This window comes from Phaseolus vulgaris, chromosome 2, assembly GCF_051622355.1.
Source record: "Phaseolus vulgaris cultivar YP4 chromosome 2, ASM5162235v1, whole genome shotgun sequence".
In the NCBI taxonomy this organism is placed as follows: Eukaryota; Viridiplantae; Streptophyta; class Magnoliopsida; order Fabales; family Fabaceae; genus Phaseolus; species Phaseolus vulgaris.
This window is the reverse complement of record NC_143499.1, coordinates 27,748,407-27,771,900: the sequence shown is the minus strand read 5'-3', so window position 1 is coordinate 27,771,900 and position 23,494 is coordinate 27,748,407. Positions and strand designations below refer to the sequence as shown.

Below are 23,494 nucleotides of genomic sequence, written 5' to 3'. Positions count from 1 at the left end.
TTGAAATTCAAACCTACCTGCAGTCTATTCTCTCAACTTTAAAAAAATTAAATTAAATTAATAATTAATTTTATAAAATTTAATTTAAATATTAATTTAATTTTATATTTAAATAAAATTAAAATATTAAAATATTATTTTAAATGTAATTTATAAATTGATATTAATTATTTTAATATTAAACTAAAATTAATAAATTAGTAAATTTATTCTTATCAATTTAAAATATTTTATAAATTAATAATTAATTATATAAAATTTAATTAGTTCAAAATTAGTATTTAAATTTAAATAATAGTGACTAAAAATTTAAGTATCTAATTATATGGTGATTAGAAACTAAAAAATTAGTTTCTAATTTTATTATTTTTAGAGACTAAAAATTAGTTTCTAAACTAGATTAAAAGTGACTAAAATAATGGTTTCCATTTATATTTTAGCAAGAGACTAAAAAATTGGTTTCTATAAAAAAAAAATTTTTATTTTTATTTTTAGCAACCAAAAATATAGCATCTAATTATATTATAATTTTTATTAATAATAGATACTATTTTAGTAACCAATAATTTTTAGTTTATAAAATGGTATCTAAATTAGTTATTATAGAAACTATTTATTTTTGGTTTCTAAATTAATTGCCATTCAATCATTTTTTTGTAGTGTACTAAGTAAATTTTTTGTGATGTGAGGAACATGAAGATTTCTTAAGATAATTTCGTATTAGTATGTGATGGAGTGTATTTAGCAGTACCAATATGTGCAACACGCATACTTGTACCATTACCAAATTGAACTTGATCAGCGCCTTGATAGGTTGATTTGTTGATAAAGACTTCTGAATCATTTGTGATATGATGGGATGCCCTATTATCAGGGTACCACAGAGGATCAATTACGGTGGATGGCGTTCCAATAATTGAGGATTCTTCATCTAGGTGAGAGGGAAATTGAGACATGTTAGCACTGAAGCAATTTTTTTCAAACTGGTCATTCTTGTACCAACAACGAAGTGTTGTATGGCCAAGTTTGCCACAAATCTGGCATGGATGTTTGTCGGTGTGCCAAGGCATATTCGAGGTTGAAGCATTATTGTTGGGAATACGAGCATTGGTAAAACGATTTGAACGAGACTTATGGTTTCTTTAAGGCATACGACCACCACGAGAAGAATTGGGATTAAACCTAGAACGAGCATTTGCAAGATTTGTAACAGTGACATTTCCATAAACAATATTGGCTTGGATTAAAGAAGACTGAGTTTTGTGCTTTTCAAAATGCTCTTCTTGAACAAGCAGCAAAGCTTCATGATCATCAACACTATATGGATTCGTTCGTGATATAATTGATGTAATGAAACCATCATACTCATCAGATAGGCCATCAAGAATCGTTTCGTTGTGTTTCTCAATGGAGGTAGCAGCACCAACCGTTGCCAAGGTATCTACAGTTTTCTTTATATCCAGAAGATAAGTGGTACAAACTTATCATTTTTTGGGGTTTTAAGAAGAAGAATCAGTTTCTTGATTGTTTGCCCTGGTATGAGACGCGTATGAAGTGCATAGGCATTTCCATATGTTAGTTGATTTCTCGAGGCCAACCATCTTTGTGAGAACGGTTGATGTCATCGAAACAAGAAGCCAGACACAACGAGGCGATCTTGTTGTATATAGTGAAGATAGGCATCATTAGGTTTTGGAGATTGATTAGCGGTGGACGGTAGGTACCGATCAAGGACACCAATGCCTTCAAGAAAGTGTCCAACCTAACTGTAGATAGAACCTGTTGTTTCCAAAGAAGAAAATTGTCATTATCCAGCTTTAGAGTGATTGTGGAAGAGGTCCCATGGGAAAAGAGGAAGATGAATGACTGGTGGTGGAAGATGTAGAAGAAGAAGTGATGTGAGTTGATTAGAAGATGAAGCATTAATAGACACTTTTAAGAATTAGGATCAAGATTCTCAAGCAATTTCAAGAACACATAACCGAATAAAAACCCATTTTAAGAACACAAAAGGAGAAGATGAACCGATTAAACCCATTAAAAACAATAACAACACACAAACTACCGATTGAAATCAATCAATAGCAACATTCAACCGATTGAAACATCAAACAAATGAACAAGACATGTTTTAGAATTTTGATATGACATGGAAATGGAAGAAGATGAAAAGGTTGGAAAAACTTATGTGGTTGTAGACAAGGGAATGGTCACGCCACTTGGAAGGTGATTGGCTCCAAAATGAGTGAAGAATGTCGCCACTTGAGAGCTCCCAAAGACTCACAAGATAAGACTATGAGAAGGAGAACAAATCTCACAAAATCTCTCTTAATTTGAGAAGAGTAACTTTACTTCAATTTCAATTTAATGTGTTTTCACAATAGCCAAACACCTCTTTATATAGAGTAGAGGGTCAGTCATTCAAAGGGAAAAGGAAAAAGCAAATGAAAAGGCATTGCAAATGTCGCCCAACAAGTCACAAACCCATGACAAAAGTGACTTTTCTACTACTTCTCATAAGTCTTATACTCATATTCATATTTCCCTTCATATTTCCCTTTTATGTTCTATTTTAAAACTATTCTAAAGAAATTACAAATGTTAAGAACACTAATAAGAAGAACTTCAAGCATTGTGGTCCTTGCACATTCCTCCTATTGATGACATATTTATTTACTTGTTGAGATGACCCTTCAAGTTTAGTATCCTTAGTTCTCTTCATGTGTTTTTGGGTCACATCAAGAAGTAACAGAAGTCATGAATGGAAAAAAAATGTTTTTGATACCATATAAAGAGAAGAATAGAGATGATACAAAGATAGAAAAGTCTATGCAAAAGTTATATATAGAAAATATACCACCTAAGGGTATATATAGAATACAGAATACAACAGAATATGAAACTACAATAGAAAATATAATACAGAGTACAAAAATCCATGTACATAGTCAAACACTAGATAGATTATTTTGCATGCTTAATAGTCTCAAATGCCAAGGAGAGTGTGACCTTATGTAGGACGTCATGAAATTGGCTTTATTTGTATGGGTTGAATGAAGTATGAGTAAGAGTTGCAAGTTGTATAGAAATGAATTATAACAAATATAAATAAGAATGAGCCACAACTTATCTTAATATTGTGCTGACCCATATACTTGTAGTTGTTTTTATATTTGTTATCATTAATACATAAAGTCAATCCAATTGAAAACTGTTCAAATCTAAAAATTCTAATGTTGTTTTTATGTCTGTTATCAGTAATACAAGTGGTACAAAATACAAGTCATATTCAAAAGTGTTCTTCTATGTCTCTTCATTTGGTGCTTTAAAAGTTTCTGGCAAGCGCAATGAACTGAACAAAGGTCCATATGTTTTTTAAGCTTTCATGATTCATCATTGCATCCCTAGGTTGATTTCACTAGAATATAATGCCAAATAAATTTTATTATTGTACAAGGGAAAATAGATAGTAAAAAAACAATTTGTATTGCTTTTAGAGTCAGTGAGACATATACAGAAAAAACAATGCAAACCAAAAGACCCTTTTTCAAATGCCATATAAGACTTGGTTAAATCAAATTTAGAATTTTACATCAAAAAACATATCATTGCATGCCCTTTTATTAGACTAGTCCAAACAAAACTAGCATAGGGCAAACAAGCACATCACCAAACATAAAAAGATAAAGAGTTCACATAAGACATTAAATGCATGATTTTAGAAATAAACATCAATCAAAGTATTTGCTTATTTTTTATTAGTGATCCATCTCGAGACTTTTAATTATATCATTTAAAATATCTCATCACTATCTACTATTCTATTTCTAACTTACAATTGTTTTCTCTTTTTCTCAGGTTGAAGTGGTAAAAATGTTGTTTGCTTTGGTTACCATGAGCTGTTATTAATCCTATTCATTTCTTATAAAAGTTCCATACATGTTTACCAGACATTCATATAGAATAAATTTCGTATTTTTTTATCCACAAAGATTAAATGAATTAAAAGAGATACAACATTTTACAAAATAAGAACAAACATATACTTCCCTAAGAAGCTACTAAACTTATGAAGAACAACACAAGTTTGGTTCCCCTAACAATGCAAAAACTGCAGAATCTCCAGCACTATAGCCAACAAAAACAACACATTATGCAACAAAAAAAACAGAGTTTTAAGCATTATAGAAACCCTCTTAGCAGCTAAAAAACTCTTGATGCTGCCTCTAGCCTGTACTTCTGAATGCAGTTACTAAACCTGTGAAAATGAACATATGTTTAGCTCCCCTATCAGTGCAGAAAACTGTAATTTCTCCAACACTTTAGTCATCATAACCAGCAGATTATGCAGTAAAAGACAAAGATTCCAACACTAAGAAATGCATGCCTTTGAATAAGGACTCCACCGATGATGTTGTTTCTGCCACCAACCCTCACCATACAGACTATGCCTTCCATACATGGGTTGTTCAATCAACAGAGTGGTTAGTTCAGCCCTTCTAATGATAAATAATGTCACGGACTATTGCCAAGCGATGTCAATGACTGCTCACTTGAATTCCTTAAGCACACCCAGCAGCTACATACAATGCTTCCATTCATGACATCCTTAAACCAGAGTCCACTTTAAGCACCATCAAGAGCAGAGATGTTGCAGTGATTTATATCCTCCTCTAGCCTTTATTTTCCTTATGTGTTTCTATGACCTCTTGTTTAAAGTTGAACTTATTTAATTCAGCAAACAGTTTACTTATTGTACCGGTCAGGTCAGTACCGGACAGTCCATGTCACTCGGTATTGATGACCGACCGACCGCATTAATATACATTAAAGGAGCTCAATAAAATGAGAACAATGACAATCATGAAAAATTTCTATGAATCATGATTATGTCTCATCGAATCCGGGTGACATTCCCGAGAAATCAGCTAACATTGATTTAGTGGAAGATATTGATTTATTAAAGATATTCTCCAAATATACCAATATATTAATATACCTCCCTATAAATCAAGGATCATGCTAGAAACTAGTTAACACTGATATTTGATAGATTCGGTCCATCACAACAAAGATCCATGATTAAAAAACTATAAATAAACCATCTACAAATGTGTAAGGTAATCAACTTTCCCTATACACTCTTAACACAAAGTACTTACTTGATTGTCGGAGTACCTTTTTCAGGTCAATCCTAACTGAGTACCAACAATTAAAGGATGAGACTTGAATTAAGGAGCGAAAAGACAACTGGCACATCAACAATTCTACAATCAGTTTCGGGTACTATCAAGGTCCACTTTGTCTATACAGGTATATGCATATGCAGTGATGTTTCTAGCTTACCCTAAACTTAGCCTTTTTTAATTTTTCATTTATTCCAGAATGCCAGAACCGCAATGGTAATCCCATTCAGAAGGAATGATTGAAACAAATTGAAAAAAAACAATATTATTCAAAAAAAGACATACCAAGTTCAAAAAAATATACTGATAGACAATTATACTGAAGTAGCAAATCACCTGCGTCTTAGAGATTTTCACTACAAGAAAAATAAGGCACAATGTTTGAGAAGATGAGTTATGCAGAACATGGTTTTGTTAGTACTTATGCCAATACACAAAATTTGACACTGCCATGACGCTATGCAGGGTATACTGCATAATTATGCAGGTAGTTTAGGCTTTAAAGATTGTTGTATAATTATGCAGGTAGTTTAGGCTTTTAAAGCTTGCTGCATAATTCTGCAGACCCAAAATAGAATGAACTTTTATGTTTTTGGTTGTACATTGTAGTATTAATCATGGAATTTGTTGGTTTTTGTTGCCCTGGTTGTGCTAGGAATTTGAAGATTATACCAATAGTAGGCTCGGTGGGCCATTGACGAAGGGTAATGGAGTAGCTAGTGACACAAATTTCATGGCAGCCACTAACTTATTATGCTGCATAACCTGAAAATTATGCAGATCTGGTGCACTTTTGGTTATGCTGATTGGTTTTTTTTGGTTTTAAAGCTTTGCCTTTTATTATGAAACAACTTGCTGTAATATGCTTTCTGTGAGACTAAGTTTTAGTTTATTTGCTTTTGAAAAAGCAAGTGCCAAAGATCTAGGCCTTTGTGCTTGTATTTATCTTTTTTGTCTGGTATCTTTTGTAGATGTTTTTTATAAGGTCTGGGACACCTGAAGTGTTTTATTAATTATTTTATTTATTACTGATAAAAATTTTTTAGTCTTTATAGATTTGAAAGCAAAATGGAAAAATTGTAGGCATTTGAATAGAGACATTTTAAAGTGTCTTTTTTAATTTATTTATTTTTTTTATAAAAAAAATTAAAGCAGCAAATCATCCAACTTATCCTGTTTCAAATTATTTATCAGATTACCTTCTTGAGGAATATATATATATATATATATATATATATATATATATTAAAATATCAGAATTAAATTTTTTTATCTGCTGAATATCTTTTGGCGGGAATGAATCTTGCTAATTGCAATGTGAAAAGAATGCAGAATTTTAAAAAGTTGACTTGACTTTAAAACGTCAACTATGTTACTTATGAAAGAGAGAAAAAATGAGGAGAAATGGTGCATGATTAGCATATGATCACGAATAATCAGGATCCCCACCAAACATCAAGGTTCTTTAAAAAACCATCTTTTCACACGTTAAATATGTTTTAACGTATGATTACGCTAAGATGTGAACTAATAGTTAATTAGAATGACAAGTGCATCCTCATAAATATGTTTTCAAAGTATATATTATCATAAATCTTTTTATTTAACTTCAGCTCAGCCTAAGAGCAACCATGCCACATGATCGTGTTTAATAAATTGGAGACAATATTAAGTAAAAGAACTTATTTGAGTATGGAGAAAGGTGATTTTTTTTATATTTAGCTAAGGTTTAACCACCCTGTTTAATTATGTTTAATTATTTACTTTTTTGCTGATATAAAAAAAAGAGAGTAAAAGAACTTGTAAAGTTTGATTTCACGTAATATCAATTTAAATATTTTTATGTCATATTGATTAAAATTATATTAATTTTTATAATCAGTATTCTTGTACTAGTGAGGACTATGATTGATGTCGCATCTTGATCTTCATAAATGATAGATATAATTAACTTCATGAAAACTAATTCTTGGATTAATATCGTTATACTTTTAAGAAGCATTAAAAAATAGTACAATATTTTATTTCATTATTTATGTTGGACATCTCACATTCACTATAGATAAAAATATTTCATAGTATAAATTTGTGAAAATCTTATCTTATGAACCGATTTTGTAAGATTGAATTATTCTGGCAAGTGTTTGTTGGACTCAACAAACAGAATCAATACACAGTGTTACACACAAAATTGCTTAGCACATGAGTTTTGTTCAATTCAGAAAACCAAAAAGATCTGGAAATAACAAGAATAACTGCTTGATTCTAAAAATGATTGATTGATTTTAAACTATTACAAACAATTATGTAGAAAAACAAAGTGCAGTGATAAAGAAAGCTTTTAAAGTTATATTGGATCACTCATAACATAGCTATATCCAGCCCCACCTCACACCAAGATGGAGTTCACTAGATCACCGAAAATTCTTTTACAAAAAGAACAACAACACAGTTTTTGAACACTACAAGAACCAACCACTCAGTACAACACCCTATTACAGTTGTGAGTACCACCAAGAAACCCTATCTTGGCACTTATATAAAGAATTAAAGAACAATACTGAAAAGGAACGGATTCACCTTGATTGTGAACCAAGAAATACAAAGGGGTCTCTCAATTCACATGAGCACTTTGAAGAACCTTTGAACTCTAGTTGGATGATGAAAATTAGGCACCAAGAACACTCGAAGATAAACAATAACTAATTCTTCCAAAGCAACTCACTCTTTGATTCTCACAAATTGTAAAAGTGTATTTTGTGTAAGCAATATTCAAAACCTTTTTTCTAAAAACAAACTCACACTTTTATAGAAGATGAAACAGAAATAGTTTTTAAAACATAAAAGGGTCTTGTCAAGTAAAATCAACCGGATGAAAAACAAAACAATCTATTGATTTTAATCAAAACAAGTAGTTTGTGTGAAAATTGTTTTTTCTTAACTGAAAATACTTATAATCTTACATATTAAAATATGGTTTTTCAAAGGTAAAACACATTAGAGAAAAATCTAAAAGCATTTCAATATTTTCAATCAATTGATTTGTAAGATAACAGATTAAAAAATTGTAACTTTCCAAAAAAACAAAATTTAAACCAGTTGAAACCATTTTTAATTAGTTGAAAACCATTTAAATCAATTAAAAAACAGTTTAACCAGTTGAAAATCATTTTGTTCTTGGGTCCTTCATCATTCCTAAAGGTAAAAGATAAATTAAGCCACCCAAAATAAAACCTAAGCTACATAGACACATAAGGCAACAGGTCTTCACTCAAGACTTCAATCATGGCTCCATCAAACACTTTAAGTTAGGATCCTTGAAATATTCAACACTTATGAGGTCACCCACTAACAGGACGTTATCGGACCACACATAAATATATGGTCGCAAGCACAAGTTGGCATATCTCAGTGTGAGAGGGTATGTGAGCTTAAAGTCCACTTTTTAATAATTTATATATATATATATATATATATATATAAATTAACACTAGAGTAAATAATTTTTTCCATTATTTATATCTCTAAATTAACATTAAAGCATGGTAGAAAATTTAAATTCTAATAAGTTAATTTATTATTAATGACTTGATAAAGTTAACGAGTGGATCGAACTAGTGCTTAAAAAATTAGGTTTCCAAAACTACAATATGCTAATCATAATGCTAATTCCAAAACTGTTACTATGTTGCTTGTTGATAAGTACTAGTGCTTTTTTTTAGTTGCTTGTTGACTTTCTAATTACCTTCAATTTAAGAATTGTTCATACACAATATGCAGTGTATTCACCTAAATCTTCATCCTGTAACTACTTCACTCCCATCAACTTGTTCTTAAGCTATTTGACCTTCTTTTTCGACAATGTGGAATGAGCTATCAACTTTCCGGTATGACATATAGAAGGTGGGTGAAACTCTTCAATGCTTAAGTTAATTTTGATTATTAAGTGTTAATTAATTATCTAACTAATAAATTAAATGTATTTTTATTTATACTACCGTGTTTTCACCTCATAATATATCCACTAATTAATTTTATAATTAAATTTATTTTATAATTTTCACTTTAATTAATAATTAATATGTTTTGAACATATTTACCTGTCATTGTTTCAAGAAACAAAATAATATTAAATATTGTTTAATAAATCATTCGACATTTCGATCATTCACCGTTTTGACCTTTCACTGGTCCTAAGGTCAAGAATTTTTTATAAGTAGAACCAAAAATAATAACTAAAACATTTTATTGGAAACGTGATTTCTTTATATTTTCTTACTTTAACAGTCGAGAATTTCTTAATTTATTAAGAACTTACAATTCCTTAATTTATTAAGTACTTATCTCAAATATTATCTTGGATTTAACCCAGAAATACAGGGATTGATAATCCATGCTTTTTAGGTGTGGGCAGTGAATTAGCAAGGGTATAGTTGTATGAGTTATAAATAATATTCTTCTCTTCTTTTGTGATGGAAGAACATAGTATCTTTAATTACTTGTGAAAATGTTCCTAAGTTTAGTTATTGGGAGTATCTTTAATATGTGTGGAATTTTTTTATAAGGGTTGGAGTATCTAAAATGATCCATTTTTATTTTATTGTATTTTTTAACTGATAAAAAAATGTTTATATTTATAAACCAAGAAAATAAGTTCAACTACAAGGTCGCAAGAAAAACCCAATAGCTTGCTAATAGCAGTGTGAAAAGAATGCACGAGGTGACTTTCCTTTGCCAGGTAAACGTCAACGATGCCACTCATTTTTTTGAAGAAAACAATTTACCAAATGGTGCAGGATTAGCATATATATGACACGAATAATGTAGATCCCTATACCAAACATCAAGGTTATTTAAAAACATATTTTTCACATATTTTTCACACGTTAATATGTGAAGTAATTGTTAATTAGAATGACAACTCCATCCTCTTAAATATGTTTTCAGAGTATATATTATCATAAATCTTTTATTTAACTTTATTTCCGCCTAAGGCCACGCATACCACATGATCGTGTTTAATAAATTGGAGACATAATTAAGTAATAGTACTTGCAGAGTTTTGTTTTCACGTAATACCAATTTAAATACTTATATATATTTTCAAATTAATTAAAATTATACAAATTAAATTTAAACCAAATCCAAAAAATATGTGTAATGACTTGCAAAAGGGCAATAAAGTAAGGAAATTTGAACGTAAACAAATTTTTTTTCAATAAACAAAGTGCAGAAAAAAAAAGCAATACAAACTTACTGAGGAACTAAATCAATATCCGTTGCATAAAAGACATTAAACAGATAGCTTAACAGGAAAATGTGTCCGATAAAATATGGTTTCTGTCCAAGTTTTGTATAATGGAGGGTTGGGTTGGAATTCTTGAAATGCTCAGTTTTATCTATATAAGCTCACACCCTTCCAACATTAGACTCCAAGCCACTCAAATCATTGTTCTTTCTTCTTTCTATAGTTCCATTTTCCCGATCTTAAATTTCTTCTTTCTTTGCATTCCACTGGAAAAAATGACACTCTCCAGAGCGGTTAAGAGGGCTGCGGGGAAGCTCCAAAAAAGACCTGCTGAGGTGCCCAAAACTTCCATGGATATGGTATTCACTTTAGCAGAAGTCATGATGAGGTTCGGTTATGCAGAGACACTTGGCGGCAAATGTGACCCATTTGACATGCATAGAGCCATCCTTTATGCTATCATGGAAACGGTACATCCATTTCATTCTTTCCCTCCATTCAAGTTTTATTCATTAGTTAATGTCCTTACTGGGTTCTTGTAGGATAAGAAAACAGTTGCAATCGAATGTAAAGAAAGAGATGATTGTGTGCAACTCACAGACCCTGAATTATTAAAGGAGTTGTATGAGCTCAAAAAATGCTTGATACGGACCATGCTTTTAAGCAATAAACACTTTCGTTCCTTTCTATTTACTGCTGGATTCGCCAAGAGGACGTTCTCCTAAGGAACACAAGAGCTGGGGTAAAGGGTTATTTTAGTTTTTATACTTGAAGATGCAGCAAATCTATCAAATGCTAGTTTATCTAACAGTTTGTTTTGGCAGATTCAGAAGCCTGCTTTCACAGTCATACGTGATAAAAAATCAAAATGTTTGTTTGTGTTCATCCGGGGAACTCGTGAAATACAAGACACTCTGACAGATGTAATCGGTGATCCCGTTTCCTTCAATCATTTCATTTGCAGTGATGGTGAGCTGAAGAGGAAGAACGTGATTTCAGGACATGGGCACCGTGGTATGGTTGCTGCAGCTGGTTGGATAAAAAAACACTGCACTCCTAAACTTCTTGATGAACTTCATCAATACCCCGATTTCCAAGTCAAGGTATTATTATATTAGCCTCTTACTTAAGCTTTTTTGAAGAACATTGATTAAAATGTTCACCCACTATAATGACAATTCCCCGATTTCTAATTCAAAATATTGTGGTCAACTTTTATATGCCACACTCTTGCTTCAATGTTTTTATAAACTCAAATTGTGTATTGTTTTTATTTAATCATGCAACTCAACCCAATCTTTATTTAATAGATCGTTGGGCACTCACTTGGTGGTGGTACTGCTGCGCTGTTGACATATATGCTTAGAGAAATTAAACAGTTCTCTTCATGCACTTGTGTCACCTTTGGTCCAGGCATGTGCTAATACTGATTTCTATCTAAATTTGTATTCTGCTTTAGATTGAGTATTAATTTTCAATACGTTTTTATTATAATTGAATCATCTCATCATCTCTGGAATTAACCAGATGTAGAATAGTACGAGTTTTGCTGATTCTAAAGAAGTAATTGTAATCTTTTTGACAAACCCACATCTTGGACATGATAATACAAGTAAAAATGAGTTTTCTACGTAGGTCTTTCACCCCATGTAAAATAACTCATTTTTTTCTACGAGACTTCATTCTGCATAGTTTTGAAATAGATATGCAGAAAGTATTGACCGTTATAATTCATTTGATAGCCATGCTATGAATTGCATTTGAGTTTATATTATAAATAAAGATTGTTGTTATGACCAATAGGGATTAATAAATATACATTTTATCAATTTATGACAAGTAATGCATAATATTTTTTTCCTTGTGATATTTCATTATAACACCAATTGAAAATATATTGCTATCGATCTCTCATATTTAGTTTTAATGCAACCAAGTTGTGTTCGTAAATTTATATCTATATTTCTTCTTGTGAACATTAAATAAATGAAACTTAAGGTATTTATTAAAAAAGTGATGGATAATATTTCAACCCTAAATATGAAAGTTTTCAAGACTTTTATCTGTCATTGTTAATTAATTAATTAGTTGTTTTGTTGTTTCACAATTTTAATTTTTAATGCAGCTGCTTGTATGTCACTGGACTTGGCGGAATTCGGGAAGCCCTTTGTCACTTCCATTATAAATGGTTATGACATGGTGCCTACATTGTCAATTTCTTCTGTTCATGATTTCATTTCCGAGGTGCTCAAATCAGTTCTTTCAACGATACATGGTTTTGCCAAAGGTGTTTTTTTTTATATGTTGTCCATATTTATGTTAATGGTTTAACTTCGGAAAACGTTTTCTCTCAGGAAATGGTTGGTTCTTTGCTCAGCTTAAGTTGGCTTTTATTATGTCACTCCATAATTAATACTGATTGCATGATTTACAGGATCTGGTTAAGAGTAAAAAGTTCATAAAATCTGCTTGCAGCTCAATCGGATCTCGCTTACCATTTGCATCTTATGCAAAAGCCATCGTGAATCATGCAGTATCACGTGGCACCCAGGTACCTTCAACCTCCCTTGTTTATGCTTAATTGTGGTTTACATTGTGGATATGATCATTAAGCAGTTACAGTAAGAAAAAAAAACATTTACATTACAACAAGTTATTACTGTTGCATACGAGGGAACCATGTTTGATCTATTGATCTTACAAGAAGTACACTTTTATACTAATTTCTCCTTATTCACATTAAGATTCTTTCTTTATACCTGAAGGTTGTGATGAATAGTAAACAAAGAACTCGGTCAATGATAACGTGGCCCCAACGTGAGAATACTGCGGCATTGTCAAGTTCTAAATCAGCAAATTTGGCTGAAGCCTCTCAATCATTAGATACAACTTATGAAGATGAGGACGAGGGATCTAAATCCTCCAGTGAAGGATCTGATAATGATGACATGGATGAAGAAGAGGAGCAAATCATATCTGCTACTCACAACATTGCTAACGATGAATTTTATCAATATTTGAAGGAGCTTCAACTTGAGGCACAGAATGATTATCCTAACACTAGTGATGCCAAGGAAAAAGAAGCAGCCACAAAAGAAAGCACCACAGAAGCAGAAATGAATGATGAGGTTGTTCATATTGAAGAAAGAGGAGGTAGTACAGTGGCAACATCAGACAAGCAGGTTAGACATCATCTTTATCCACCGGGAAGGATCTTGCATATTGTCCCTGTACTTTCCACTGGAAATGGTGATGGTGATGAGAAACATGTCTTGTATGAAACGAGTAGAGAGCTGTATGGAAAACTCAGACTTTCAAGAGGGATGCTATTTGATCACATGACAGGGAAGTATCTGAAGGTGCTACAACAATTAATCAATCAACTAGAGGATGAGAAGTCCCATTATGGTGCCTGAAAACCCAAAATCAATATCAAAGGTTTTACCTAACAGGGTTGTGGAGCCTTTGAATTAAAATTGGCCTCTTTATGTTTGTTTGCGTGTATTGGAGCCGTAGTAGCCTGACACTTTTATGTGTAAGATTATTGGTTTGTGAGACCGATGATAATAGGAGAAGTGTGTTTGGTGGTTATGAATCGTGTTTCACTCTCCTTACCAAAATATTTAGAATTAGAATCAAGATATTTACTTTTAATTCCAAGTCTCCATGAGCAAATTAGTACCAATTACTTTTTTATTTAATTTTTTTAAATTGGCCATCCACGATATTTGAGTTACTCTTTCTCTAGTTTATTGATTAATTGTTGTAACTTCTTTAGATACTTGGTCGTGGGATGATCCAATACCATCCCTCCTGAAAATCTGAGTTTTCCATACAGCTTTGTAGGTGTTTGATATAATAAGCAGACATGTTTTTCATCAGCTTCACTATGGTTTGAGTTCGAATTTTCAGACATATGTGAAGGGATCATATGCATGATCCTGTCTGGTGGATAAAGACGTCGCCTAGCTGAAGCTGTGACCGGAAAAACACTAGCATAAATGTTAGGAATATTAACATGTTTTTCCTGTTTAAGCTCCCACTGAAGTCAACAATTGGTCTTCATCTTCATTATCCTCATCTGAGTCATCATTTTCAGATCCTTCCTTGGAAGAATTATATTCTTCATCATCATCAATATTCTATGAATAATTGCTGATAAAATATAATTTTTTGTATTTTTCTTTTTGGCCCAGTTTGGGTTTTTTCTGGGCTGTCCAACACGGTTTGTATTTCCTTTTTATACCCCTTTGTAACATACTTCACATGCATAATAATAATACATTTTTCTTCTTCTCTTTCCTTTCTCGCTTCTTTTCTGTTATTCACTGCTTTCACCGCTATTGCGGTTTTTCTTTTCTGGTTCCCCTGTTCTCCCTTTTCAATCAAGGGTCGCATATTCTTTTTCATTTTTTTCTCACTTTCGCATGGTCGACGCCTACTCTGTTATAGTATTAGAGCTCTTCCTTTGAAGAGCTCTGTTGCGCGCTCTGCCTTCCTTCTTTTCTTCATCTTTATACCTATTTTTTACACTTACGTTCCTTTCTTTTTCTTTCTTTCAGCAATATGGGGGAGGAACGTTCAGCAAAATCGGCTACACTAGTGGCAGGCGGAGCAGCCTGGGCCGGGTTGGGGCGGGAAGGTGCAGGCCTTTCAGCCTGAGAAGATGAGGCACCGCACGCTCGCGGTGCGTTGTGTGCTTGTGAGGAGGGGTTTCGTGATGAAGGAGGTGGATTCGGGGTGATCTTGGAGCGAGTCATGGTGGAAGCTGCAAAGGAAGAAGAAAGGAAAGGGTAATCAGGACTCGCAGGGGCTGACGCTAATTATGAACGAAGGGTGAACAAACGAACGAACGGAGGTTCGTTGCAACAGAGACAAAGCCCTAAGTTACGAAGAAGGAGAAATAGCGAAAACAACCCACAACGTATGCACCAGACAGTTAAAGGATGATGCGAATCGGTTAAAATGCAGTAAAAACCAGCAGAAAAAGGAAAGGAAGTACCTTTTTATGATCAGGAAGGCGATGAAGAATGTTGGTGATTCGGGAAGTTGAAGAACGTCGAGAGCTTTTTTTCGCAGAAGAAGGTTGGAGCGTTCGAGAATACGAAGAGAAGTGATGGAACAGTAGGAACGAAAATGGGTTTAAGGGTTTTTCGAAATGGGTTTGGGAAGCGCAAACGTTAACTGAAGGTAACCGTTGATGAAGCCACGTGTCGAGCGATGGGTGAGGGGTTTGGTGGAGCGTCAGAGAAGCAGAAGGTACAACCGCTTGAAATTCCGCGCCAGTGCCACGTAGATCGGTATTGGCGTGACTCTTTTAGTCTTTTCGCTGGACAAGTCTACGCTTAAGACTGGGGGGCTTGTGTACCGCCCTGGTAGTCGGAAGTGACGACGTGGCACCAAGCTACAGTGTAGGCGTGTTGACAAGGCGCCAGATCCGCAGAAGGGAAGGAAGTCGGGGGGGCTCATGTAGTCGCCAGTTATTAAGTTGGCGTGCTCCGATCTCCAGTATGCCAGGCGATCGCCCAGTTGAAGATGAAGTCGCCAGATGTGAACTCAGGCGACCAAGTGATTAGAGATCGCCAGAGCAAGCACATCGCCGAAGATGAAGGTGGTGCAGATTATGAAGGCGGCCGGCGAGACCACAGGGAAGGTGTATGAAGGCACCCTAACTCGCCAATTCCAGTAGAGATCGCACTCCCAAGTTAGCTATGCACTGAGTAACACCATGCATAAGTAACTTAGCCAAATAAGAGATAGAAGCAACGTCCAAGTCAAGGAGGCTCCAGATGATGGCACGTGTACAGTTGGATGCGAGCCACGTGTCTAAGTCTGTAACTGCCAGGAGAGAGAAAATGACCAGGTATATAAGAGTTCTCAACGAACTTTCGAGGTACGCGCACGTTCAGATTATACTCTTTACGTTTGCGAGTTCTTGAGCACACTGTGAGAGAGAACATTGCACGGCTCCTTGAGATTTCTTGAGCGTTCTTGCTCTCAGTATTTGGTGGTTCGGTCACTGACTTGGGCGTTGGAGTGCGATCGGCCGCAGCGGCGCCGCTCTGTTCTTTTGCAGGTTCTTGAGGTGGATCTTGAAGAAGGACGGAGGTTCGAAGCGGTGCACACGTCGATCCTTTGACGAGGCAGGTTCCAGCGTCCCGGTCAACAGGCAGGATCATCAGGCGCCCACCGTGGGGCCGTGTAAAACTTGCTCTCATCCACAGCGTGAGTTCTTGAAGGTTTTCGAAGTTTTCTGCGTGGTTGTGTGCTGGTGCAACCATCGTTCGCTGCTTGCTTGAGATTTGTTCGGTAGTTTCGCGTTTTACACCGTTCGTTTGGATTTGTGAGCGGTGAAGTGAGGTTTTCTGCTGTCTACGCGTGATTTGTTCGGTGGAGTCTGAGTTCTTTCGCTCGTTTGGTTATTCGCGGGGAAAGCGGTGGTTTCTGGTGGAGTTGTAGGTTTGTTTGAAGGTTTGCGGTGTTCTTGAGTTTTCTTGCGGAGTTTCGCACAGTTTTCTCCGATTGATCGTTGAATCGATCGTAGCTGAAGTAAGTGGTGTTCGCTACTTGAATCGCTTTGGGGCGCAGATGGTCAGATCGCCGGCCAAGGATGAGGAAATGCTGGTCTATGCGTTTAAGAAGGGCGTGCTGCCGGGACCATTCTGCGAGGCATTGATCAGGGCCCACCCTGCCACGTTCGCTGAGGTTAGGCGACTTGCGGTGGCCCACATCGCCGACGAGAGTGAAGTCGCCGAGAAGAGAGGAAGCGTGGCTCCCACCAGGCCACGTGCCCAGACCAGGATCCAGTCACACAGGGTGCTGGAGACAGCGGCGGCCAGAAGGGATCAGAGGGCTCGCCATCCTTATGATCCAAGGAAGAACAAGGGTAGAGGCCAAGGACGCCAGCAACCAGCACGCCGGGAGTACAATCGCCCGCCTAAGCACAAGTTTGTTATGGGATTGACGGATCTGATCGCCATTCCCAATATTTTCGCTAGGTTGAAAGCGCCCGAGAAGGTGGGCGACAAGGTGCTGGGGTCAAAGCCAGATGCCTGGTGTGAGTTTCACCAAGGCTTTGGCCACACTTTGGACTCGTGTTTGTCTTTAGGATACCAGCTCGACGATTTGGTTAAGAGCGGGTTCCTAAATGACTACCTGCTGGATAGAAAGACGGGGGGCGCGTCGAGCTCCCAACCAGCAGGTGGAGAAGCCCAACAGCATGAGATGCCCACGCACGGGGAGATCCACACCATTGCAGGGGGTTTCTCAGGAGGTGGATGCACCGCATCACAGAGGAAGAGGTACGCGAGGTCTGTGATGACGGTGGATATGTTTGAAGACCACTCGCCGGAAGTGGATATTACATTCACCAAGCAAGATCTCCGGGATGTTGTGCCTCATGACAACGATCCCATAGTAATTTCTTTGATAACAGCAGGAAGAAAGGTCCACAGGGTGCTGGTGGACCAAGGAAGCTCGGTAGATGTGATGTTCTGGCCGACTTTCACGCAGCTGGAGCTGTCCCTTGACCAGCTGAGGCCCTATGGGGGGTGTTTGTATGGGTTCGCTAGTGACCAGGTGGAGGTCAGGGGGTACATAGAATTGAGGACAACGTTTACAGATGTGGCGGGTTCAAGAACGGAAAAAATCAAATACCTCATTGTAAACGCTCCTTCAACATACAACATCCTGTTGGGAAGGCCCACGCTCAACAGGATAGGTGCCATACCATCGACCTGGCACATGAAGGTGAAGTTGCCGTCCATGGAGGGGGTGGTTATCACCATCAAATCCGATCAGAAGGAAGCAAAGAAGTGCTATGAGAATAGCCTGAAAAACAAGAGATCGGTGAGTTACGTAACGACCACCCCGCCTCCTGGTGTGAAGTCCAGATCGACGGTAACAGAAGAGACCGCCGGAAGGGACGTGGAGATGGTGGACGCTGAGCTGGGGGAGAAGAGCGCTGGCCTGGAGGAAGAAGAGGCAAGGAATCGCCCTGAGGAAGCGAGAGAACTGGGAATCGCCAGGGCGGTGATCGTTAGAGAGACCAGGCCAAAACCCGTGGAGCAGTGGCTCGAGAGAGAGATCGGGGGAAAGATCTTCAAGTTGGGAAGATCCCTGGAGGTTGAGCTCCAGGACCAGATCGCCAAGGTGATTGAACGGCATCTGGATGCGTTTGCATGGTCCGTTTCGGACATGCCCGGGATCGATCCCGACTTCTTGTGCCATCATCTGGCGATGGATAACTTGGTGAGACCAGTGCGACAAAGAAGAAGGAAGTTCAACGAGGAGAGGAGGCAGGCGATCAGGGACGAAACACAAAAACTCCTCGCTGCAGGCCACATCAGGGAAGTCCAGTACCCTGAATGGCTGGCAAATGTCGTGCTGGTGAAGAAGAGTAACGGGAAGTGGCGCATGTGCGTCGATTTCACCGACCTGAATAAGGCTTGCCCAAAGGATTCGTATCCTTTACCAAGCATAGACGCCCTAGTAGATAGTGCTGCAGGGTGTAAGTTGCTGAGCTTCCTAGATGCCTTCTCAGGGTATAATCAGATTAAGATGCATCCCATGGATGAAGAGAAGATAGCCTTCATGACGGAGAGGTCATGTTATTGCTATAAGGTGATGCCGTTTGGGCTGAAGAACGCGGGGGCCACGTACCAGAGGCTGATGGATCGAGTACTTGCACCGATGCTGGGAAGGAACGTGCAAGCGTACGTCGATGACATGGTCGTAACCTCGCCGGAAAAGAGCAAGCACGTTGAAGACTTGGAAGAATTGTTCACAACGATCGCCAAGTTCAAGTTGAAGCTAAATCCGGAAAAATGCATTTTCGGCGTGGAGGCTGGAAAGTTTTTGGGTTTCCTCTTGACTGAAAGAGGCATAGAGGCCAACCCTGATAAGTGTGCCGCCATCTTGGCGATGAGGAGCCCAGCTACGGTGAAAGAAGTCCAGCAGCTAACAGGTCGGATGGCAGCCCTATCTCGCTTCGTGTCGGCTAGCGGGGAGAAGGGACATCCCTACTTTCAGTGCTTAAGGCGCAATAACAAGTTTGCTTGGACGAAGGAGTGCGAGGAAGCCTTCGTCAAGCTGAAGGAGTATCTGGCGAGCCCGCCGGTTTTGTGTAAACCGCTGGTGGGAACCCCTCTCAGGTTGTATTTTGCTGTAACTGAGAGGGCGGTGAGTGCGGTGCTCGCCCAGGATCAAGATCAGGCTCAGAAGCCTATTTATTTTGTTAGTAAGGTGCTGCAGGGCCCCGAAACGAGATATCAGGCCCTGGAAAAGGCCGCGATGGCGGTGGTATTTTCGGCAAGGAGGTTGCACCACTATTTCCATAGCTTTACCATACTGGTGATGACTGACCTGCCCATTCAGAAGGTCTTAAAGAAGCCTGACGTTGCGGGAAGGATGGTGAAGTGGGCGGTAGAATTGTCAGAGTTTGATATCAAATATGAGCCCCGAGGCCCGATCAAGGGGCAAATCTTCGCAGATTTTGTGGTTGAGCTCTCATCATAGGCGACACGAGTAGAAGGGGACGACTTCCGTTGGGTGCTCTCGGTGGATGGATCGTCGAACCAGCAGGGTAGCGGTGCTGGAGTCATTTTAGAAGGACCCAATGGCGTGTTGATCGAACAATCTTTGAGATTTGCCTTCAAAGCCAGTAACAATCAAGCAGAGTATGAGGCGCTGATCGTCGGGATTTTGCTGGCCAAAGAAATGGGAGCCAGGGTGCTAATGGCTAAGAGTGACTCGCTGCTAGTCACAGGACAAGTAACAGGCGAGTTCCAGGCTAAAGATCCACAAATGGCGGCTTACTTGGAGTATGTGCAGGAATTGAAGAGTTCCTTTGCCTCCTTTGAAGTAATGCATGTGCCCAGAGAGCAGAATGCCCGAGCTGACTTGCTAGCCAAGCTCGCCAGCTCAGGCAAGGAGGGTAGGCAGAGGACGGTGATTCAAGAAACTCTGAAGACACCAAGGGCATTTGTAGCAGATCACCTGGTTCTTCAGATAAGCAAGTCGACGGAGAAAGCAGCGAGAGGCCATAAATCCCTGACGCAAGAAACTTTGAGATCGCCGAGAATTAGAGCATGTCGAGGAGAGAAGGAGAACATGACGCAGGTCTGCGCTATCCATGAGCCAGACACCTGGATAACACAGTACAAGCGGTGCCTGGCAGATGGCCTCCTCCCACTAGATCCGACAGAGGCTAGGAAGGTAAAGAAAAATTCTAGCAAATACACATTGATTGATGGCGATCTGTACAGGTTTGGGTTCACTCACCCACTCCTGGAATGCGTACATGGCGAGAAGTGCACGAGAATCATGGCAGAGCTCCACGAAGGTATATGCGGAAGCCACGTCGGGGGTCGAGCTCTGGCCGCGAGGACTCTCCGTGCAGGCTACTACTGGCCAACGATGAGAGAAGACTGCAAGAAGTACGCGCAGTGTTGCAAACAGTGCCAGCAGCACGCCGATTGGCACAAGGCGCCTCCCGAGGAGTTGAAGTCGATTTACAGTCCTTGGCCGTTTCATACTTGGGGAATCGACATCCTGGGACCTTTCCCGCTGGCAATCAGGCAGATGAAGTACTTGGTGGTGGCAATTGAGTATTTCACCAAGTGGATCGAAGCAGAACCAGTGGCCCAGATCATCGCACACAAGGTCGAAGGTTTCGTGTGGAAGAATATTGTGTGCCGGTTTGGTGTGCCCAAGCGCCTGGTGTCGGACAACGGGACTCAGTTTGCAAGTCACATGTTGAAGAAGCTTTGCGAAGGGGTGGGAATTCAACAAGTGTTTGCATCCGTCGAGCACCCTCAGACGAATGGCCAGGTGGAGTCAGCCAATCGGGTGTTGCTGAGAGGATTGAAGAGAAGGCTCGAGAAAGCCAAGGGAAGCTGGGCTGAGGAGGTACCCCGTATAGTCTGGGCGTACCACACCACCGAGCAGTCAGGGACCCATGAGACCCCGTTCAGCTTGGTCTATGGGTGTGATGCCATGATTCCAGTAGAGATCCAGGAGAGCTCGCCGAGATTCCAGAACTTCGTAGAGGAAGACTCGAATGAAGAGAGAAGGCTGAACCTGGATCTACTGGATGAAGTCAGGGAAGGGGCGAGATTGAAGGCTGAAGCGGTGAAGAGAAGGATTGAACGAAGATACAACTCGAAGGTGATGATGAGACAGTTTAGAGAAGGCGACCTGGTGATGAGGAAAGCCCACCAGTATGAGATGGAGAATAAATTGTCACCTAAGTGGACCGGACCGTTCAGAATAACCGAGGCGCTCGGGAACGGCGCCTACCACTTAGAGACATTGGAAGGAGGGGCGATTCCTCGCACCTGGAACGCCACGCACCTAAAGGTGTATTACAGTTGAGAATTTTGTAAGTAAAGATAAACACAAAGTTACATTACAATGTCTCTGTTAAAACAGTTTGAAGGGGGCACTCTTTTTTCCCTAAGGAGGGTTTTTAATGAGGCTACCCAATAAAAGAAGAGTTTTCGAAGTTCGAAGGTGTTTTAGATTGCATGATTGTTGTTTTCAGAAAGTTTTGAAGAAAGACCTTGTCACTTATACGTGATTTAAGGCAAGTAAAGATATATTACATGCTTTCTAAAAAAGTTTTAAAGTCCTCATCGTTTTTCGGCGATTGGAGGCACCAGTTAAAGTTTTAAAGTCCTCATCGTTTTTCGGCGATTGGAGGCACCAGTTAAAGTTTTAAATTCCTCATCATCTTTCGGCGATCGGAGGCACCAAGTAAAAGACCTCAACGCCCTCGCGCGTTCTGAGGCGAGATAAAGACCTCCTCGCCGTCGAGCGAGTGCAGGCGAGGAAGAGTAAAAAGTCCTCAGTGTTTCTGGGGGCGAGAAGATGTAACCCCTGGGGCAATGTAGAGGCACGATTTAAAGACCTTCTCGCCTATGAGCGGGTTCAGGCAAGATAAAATCCTTCTCGTCTCGAACGAGTTCAAGTATGGTGTAAAGGGTGGAAGAAGTTTGAAGGGTGGCTAAGGTAGGTTCGAAGAGAACGCCTAGTCACCCGGTCTTTCGTTCTGAAGTTCAGGAAGGTAGAGAAGGATCCGAAAGGCGTCTCTACCCCCAGATAAGGGAACAGTGGCCAAGGCATGAAGTTAGAAAGAAGCTGATATCACCAAGAGTCTTTGGCGACCAGGAAAAGTTCAAACAGTGGCGAGAAAGTTAAAGACCCGTTTTGATGAAGCAGATCGGGTGAAGCAATGTTTTAAGCCAGTAGTTGAGTTAAAGTTTGTTGCTTGAAGAGTAATTTTACGCTAAGGTTAATTGTCCTGAGATTACGAGTTATTAAAGCGATTGTTATTTGAAGTCGAAGTGGTTCGAAGCAGTTAAGTATATGAGCGTGCTTGCGGAATCGCTAAGTTAAATTCTTTGAAGTAAATCATGCAAGAAAGGTTAAGGGCAGACAAAGAGGTTACAAGAAGAATTGCAAAGGTAATTTCATTGAGTAAAGTATCAGCTCAAAACTACATATACAAGAAAATACGAGTTTATTTCAGAATTATATACAAGGGAAAGACACGAAGGTAGCAGATGAAGAGAATTGATTAGTCTTCAGCGGGAACCACTTTTCCATCCACTACCTCGTTATCAAGAGACACCATGCTGAGGTCCAGGTTGGGGAACAAGCAGGCGAATTGTTCCCGTGCAGCTTCGAATCCAGCAGCCAGAATTTGAGCAGAATTCAGCTTAAGTTCTTCAATTTGCTTCTGAAGTTCCTCAATCCGTTTCTTGAGCCAGTTGCTGCACCTTATGGCGGAGATCAGTGGCCTCCTTGCGCGCCAACCTGAGCTCGGTGCTCATTGCGTCTTCTACTCGGGAGTGTTCAATCTCCGCGAGTGTCAGATTGGCAGACAACTTCTCCACTTCAACTCTGATGGTGCTATTCTCAGTTTTAAGGGTGAAGAGGTCGTCTTGAAGCCTCCTGGTGGAGCTCTCCACAGCTCTGGTTATGATGGCGGGGATGTCTTCTGCTATCGTCTTCAGCTTAACAGATAAAGGCTCCCACATCCTCGTGACCTCAAGAGGGA

The 23,494-nt window shown here is 38.7% G+C and overlaps 1 protein-coding gene across 1 annotated transcript; it reads left to right on the top strand.

Moving 5' to 3' along the window:
* Positions 1–11,258: 11,258 nt before the first annotated feature.
* On the top strand, positions 11,259–14,048 carry LOC137809674 (uncharacterized). The gene is made up of 5 exons (XM_068610774.2): positions 11,259–11,537; positions 11,745–11,847; positions 12,560–12,678; positions 12,869–12,985; positions 13,200–14,048. The coding sequence occupies exons 1-5, from the start codon at positions 11,451–11,453 to the stop codon at positions 13,848–13,850; spliced, it is 1,077 nt and encodes a 358-aa protein (XP_068466875.1). The 5' UTR covers positions 11,259–11,450; the 3' UTR covers positions 13,851–14,048.
* The last annotated feature ends 9,446 nt before the right edge of the window (positions 14,049–23,494 follow it).

What these genes read in the sequence shown, in the direction of transcription:
- LOC137809674 (XM_068610774.2), top strand. Translation starts at nt 11,451, where the DNA reads ATGGTTGCTGCAGCTGGTTGGATAAAAAAACACTGCACTCCTAAACTT. An exon ending in ACCCCGATTTCCAAGTCAAG is followed by an intron (nt 11,538 to 11,744) that starts GTATTATTATAT and finishes TTTATTTAATAG; the next exon opens with ATCGTTGGGCACTCACTTGG. An exon ending in TTCATGATTTCATTTCCGAG is followed by an intron (nt 12,679 to 12,868) that starts GTGCTCAAATCA and finishes CATGATTTACAG; the next exon opens with GATCTGGTTAAGAGTAAAAA.